We start from the raw sequence: 4,867 nt of genomic DNA, 5'->3' as shown, positions 1-4,867 counted from the left end.
GCAGCGCCCCCGCTGACCCTCCACTCACACCGGTGTCATTGTGGCTGCAGTCAGAGAGCCCAAAGGATGTGGCGTCCGCACCCCTGAATCCTGAGCCCCTGAATCCTGAGCCCCCGAAGAGCCCCGAGCCACCCCCTGGGCAAAGGAAGAGCCTGGAGCCGGTGCTGAACGGGGTGGCCGTGAATGGGCTGGAGGGCCCGGCCGTCGAGGCACAGGGGGACGACGGCCAGGGGCTGTCTCGTCGCAGGGTGGTCCGGGTGGTGCGCAAGGTGGTCCGCAAAGTCCTGCCGGGGGAGGACGCTGGCAGTGCCAAGGAGCCGGGGCGAGACGCCAAGTCTCCCGAGCCGGTGCCACCCCCCAGGAAGGAGGAGACGGGACGTCCCGCTGTCCCAGCTCCCCCCACCGCACCGCCTCCCCCTGCCATGCCGGCAGCCCCCGCCAAGCCGGAGCCCAAGGATGAGATCTCGGCGGGGCTCAAAACCCTCATGGCGAAGGGCAAAACCAAAGAGCACCGGCCACGGCTCCGGCCAGGGGACAGGCGGGAGGAGAAGTCCCCCGAACCGTCTGGGGGGGACGCGAAGCCGTCCCTGTCCCCGGGTGCCGAAGCCAAGACGGAGCCACTGGTGCAACTTTCGGGAGGCAAAGCGGAGCCGGCAAAGGCATCCGCTCCGAAACCCACTGCCCTGGAGAGGCACAAGGTACCGGTGTGTACATGGCGGGGGATGCTCTAACACAGTGGTGGGGTTCTGCCCCCCGGCGTGGCATGGTGTGAGCTCACCCGCATGGTTTACAGTGGTTTTGGGGTGTGCAGTGCTGGGCAGGGGTCACTTTTTGGGGCAGTTGTGGGCGCGGCGCCCGCCCCATCACGCTGCCCCTTGTCTTCCCCCCCTGGCTCGTGCGGAGAAGAAGCTGCAGCCAGGCGAGAAGCGGCCGACCCCCATGAAAACCACCCCGGCACCCCCCCAGCAGGTGTGTGGGAGTGGGGACCCGCTGGTACCCTAGCTGTGCCAGCCTCAGCGCCCACGGGTCTGCGCCAGCCTTCGCCCCAGTACCCCCCCCCGAGCACTGGCGGGCTGCAGGGCCGGGAAAGCCGTTGCGATAGCCCCTCTGGCGCCTGCGTACCGTGAGTGCCGGGCCGGCGGGGGCTGCGGGCCGGCCGGCCCGGGGCTAACAGTGCTCTGCCTCCAGGCTGCCCCCGGCCCCGCGTCCCAGCTGAGCCCGTCGGAGGAGGCGCAGCGCCGGCTGGAGAGGATCTTCACTGCTTCTGTAATTCCAGGGGCGTTGGCGCTCGCGTGCCGCCCGTCTGGGGTCGGGGAGGCATGGGCAGTGTGCGGCTGCCCCGGCTGTGCCGTGTGCTCCGCACAGGGTGATTGTACCCCTGTGCCTGGCCACCAGCCCCATGGTCCCTCTCCAGGTGGCACCGGCAGCGGGGGATGGATGACCGGGGCTGCCGGTGGGTTTGGGGATCACTGCCCGGACCAGCGTGTCTGACCGTGGGGAGCTGCAGTGCCCAGCAGCCCCCACTGGTGGCATGACTGCCGGTGGCTGGGATGATGCCCAGGTGGTGCCATGGGGACTGTGGTTGTGCCGGGGCCCTGTGGCACATCATGGTGCTGCTGCTGCTCTCTGCCTCTCACCCCCTCTCTTCTCCTTTCTCTCCTCCTTCCTCGCTGCTGTTAGCTGGACCCCGCCACCTCCGCCTCGGCACCCAGCCAGGTACCGTACCCCCGTCCTCAGGAGCCCTCTGCCTCTGCCGGCGACCCCCCGCCATCCTCTGTCTGCCGCTGGGCTGGCGTCTGCGCCCGCGCCTCGTGCTGGAGCGTAAGGCTTTCCCCATCCCACCCTGCTCCGTGGGCTGCCGCGTCGTCCACGGGGCCGGAGGGTGCCGGGGTGGCCGGGGCTGGGTGCCTCTCTCCAGTGGGGCTGTGCTGGGGAGCCAGGCGTCCTGGGAGGGTGCTCTCGGTGGAGGTGGCACAGCTGGGGCGGGCAGGGGTGCAGAGCAGGATGTAAAGGGGCAGAGCACCCAGCATAGGCAGGATGCACGGCTCGTGCCGAAGCAGCCGTGGCACGCGGTGCTGGCAGAGCTCACAGCGGGTCGGCACAGTGGTCCCCAGCCCCGGGGCTTTGGCGGCACGGCCTCATGGCCAATGTCCTTCCTGGCTCCGTGTGTCCCCAGCACCGTGCTGGACCTGCCACTCCGCTGGCCGCAGCGGTGGCCGTGGTACCGGGAGTGCTCGCAGGGTTTGGCATGGTGGCACTTTGCCCCCGCTCGCTTCCCCCCGCCGCTTTCCGTGCTGTCTGTGGGGGCAGAGATTAACCCTTCTCGCCTTCACCTCCCGTCTCTCGGCCTCGCCAGGGTCAAGCGGATGATGCGCCGGCAGCCCCCTTTGGCCCCGTCCCTGCTGCAGCTCAGGTTTGGCTTTGGGGCTCGCCCTGCTCCTGCGTGGCGGGGACGTCCCTGCTGTGCGGTTGTGCCAGCCCGGCACTTCCCATGCCGCGGTATTCTGCCATCACTGTGCCGTGTCCTGTGTCCTGTGTCCCTCCATTATGTCCCTGCAGCGTGTCCTGTGTCCCTACAGCGTGTCCCTGCCCCGTCTCCCTGCAGCATGTCCCATGTCCTCACAGCATGCCTGGTGTCCCTGCATCCCGGCACGTGGCTGGCATGGGTGCCCGCTCTCTGGGCTGCAGTTTGGGAGCTCAACCCCTCCAGGCTTGCCCAAGGTGGCCGTGGTGAATGTGCTCCCAGGCCACTGTGGCTTCATGTCTGCCCCAAGCCGTGGCAGGGTCCTGGTGGTCTCTGCAGCCCCAAGCCCACTGGGGTCCCCAGGGGCAGGGGACAAGCTGGGCACACGTGCCGGGAGGGCTTGGGGCTTGCAGAGGGTAGCCGTGGCTGCCCGGCACGTGGCCCTGTGGCCAGGCAGCCCTGCTCCCTCCAGCCCCAGGGACGTGGGGAAGGGGGCAAGACGGGGGGGGGGGACAGGTGACCGCGACCACCCCACATCCCGCTGTCCCACAGGCCAAGACGGAGGAGCAGATAGCAGCCGAGGAGGCCTGGTATGAGACTGAGAAGGTTTGGCTGGTACACAGGGATGGCTTCTCCTTGGGTGAGTCGGGGGTCAGCCTGGCGCCTCCGGGACATGGGGCGCCCCGTCCTTCCCGCAGCACAGCAAGCCCCCCCGGCCTGGCTGCAGTCTCCCCAGGGGGCTGCCGGCACGGCCCCACTGAGCGCCCCGTGCCCCTTGCAGGCAGCCAGCTGCGGCCGGAGGAAGGTAGCCCCCTGCCCGAGGGCAAGGTGAAGGTGAAGCTGGACCACGACGGAGCCATCCTGGAGGTGGAGGAGGACGATGTGGAGAAGGTAGGGCCGCAGGGTGGGGGACGGCGGGGCAGACCCCCGTTCCCCACCTGACGCCCCCCCCCACCTCGCTGCCAGGCAAACCCCCCTTCCTGTGACCGTGTGGAGGACCTCGCCAGCCTCCTCTACCTCAACGAGTCCAGCGTGCTGCACACGCTGCGGCAGCGCTACGGCGGCAACCTCCTGCACACCTACGCCGGCCCCACCATGGTCATCATCAACCCGCTGAGCTCCCCCTCCATGTACTCTGAGAAGGTGACCCCGCTGCCGGGGGGGGACCGGAGGGGACCGGCAGCTGGGAGCCGTGCCACCGTGCAGAGGGAGCCGGTGGGGGTGGCAGGGTGCTGACCCTCGCCCGCTTCCCCTCCCCCTCGCCAGGTCATGCACATGTTCAAAGGGTGCCGCAGGGAGGACACGTCCCCGCACATCTACGCGGTGGCCCAGGCTGCCTACCGCAGCATGCTGATGAGCCGCCAGGACCAGGCGGTCGTGCTGCTGGGTGCCAGTGGCAGCGGCAAAACCACCAACTGCCAGCACCTTGTCCAGTACCTCACCACCGTCGCCGGCAGCACCGGCAAGGTCTTCTCCGGTGAGTCCCCGGCGGGGTGTGGGGACCCCGTCCCACCTGCGCACGCCCCTTGCTTTGCGGTCACAGCCCTCCGCAGCCTCCCGCACCCGGCAGCGGCCAGCCACACGCCACACGGCGCGCTTTCACTTTCTCACGCCGGTCCCTTTACCGTGCTATCGAGGGCTGCCGCAGCGCGGAGCACGGCACAGGAGCAGCAGCACTTGGCCAGTCGGCAGTGCCGGCTCTGGCCGCCTGCCGCACAACCCCTGCACCCCACCACCCCGCTTCTCTTCCTGCAGCGGAGAAGTGGCAGGCTCTCTACACCATCCTGGAGGCTTTTGGCAATAGCAGCACCGGCATGAACGGCAACGCCACCCGCTTCTCCCAGATCATCTCTCTGGACTTCGACCAGGCTGGGCAGGTGGCATCCGCCTCCGTACAGGTGAGGGGGCCAGGGTGGCCCCCCCTGGCATGGGAGCCGGTCCATCCTCACCGGGGCGGTTCCCCTTGGTGCAGGAGCCGGTTCATCCTCGCCGGGGTGTTTCATCCCGGCAGCCCGGCTGCGTGCTAGCCCGCAAGCTCCGCCGCAGGCCCCACCGGCTGCCCAGCTGTGCTCGCAGCACTTTAGCAGCCAGGCATCCTGCTCTCGTCTTTGTTCACAGCCAGACGTGCACAGATCAGATCAACTCCCCGTCCTTGCTGAGTTAGCTCCGATATCAGGGTGTCTTTCTTCCAGACACCGCCCCGGTGTGATAACAGCAGAGCCCTTAAAATTCAAGAGAGCCGCTTTGTGCTCCTGTAGTAGCAGACACCCCGGGAGAGGAGATGCTCACGGGTTGCTTGGATGATGTTTGCATTCATATGATGCCCTGCGGTGGGCGGGAGACCCTCACGTCTCCACATGGACCCTGGGCAGGCAGCAAGGATGGCCGGGGTGGGGGCTGGGG

At 68.6% G+C, this 4,867-nt stretch overlaps 1 protein-coding gene across 1 annotated transcript in view; it reads left to right on the top strand.

Annotated features, from left to right (window-relative positions):
- MYO18A (myosin XVIIIA) overlaps positions 1 to 4,867 on the top strand; it is a 47,549-nt gene that overhangs the window by 7,651 nt on the left and 35,031 nt on the right. The window contains 6 exon segments of the mRNA XM_009278315.1: positions 1,681 to 1,716; positions 3,017 to 3,104; positions 3,246 to 3,355; positions 3,431 to 3,607; positions 3,731 to 3,941; positions 4,220 to 4,362. Coding sequence (XP_009276590.1) covers positions 1,681 to 1,716; positions 3,017 to 3,104; positions 3,246 to 3,355; positions 3,431 to 3,607; positions 3,731 to 3,941; positions 4,220 to 4,362 — 765 coding nt within the window.

This window comes from Aptenodytes forsteri, unplaced genomic scaffold (assembly GCF_000699145.1).
Source record: "Aptenodytes forsteri isolate BGI_AS27 unplaced genomic scaffold, ASM69914v1 Scaffold66, whole genome shotgun sequence".
In the NCBI taxonomy this organism is placed as follows: domain Eukaryota; kingdom Metazoa; phylum Chordata; class Aves; order Sphenisciformes; family Spheniscidae; genus Aptenodytes; species Aptenodytes forsteri.
The sequence above is the reverse complement of the archived record's forward strand: the minus strand, read 5'-3'. Positions and strand labels throughout refer to the sequence as shown.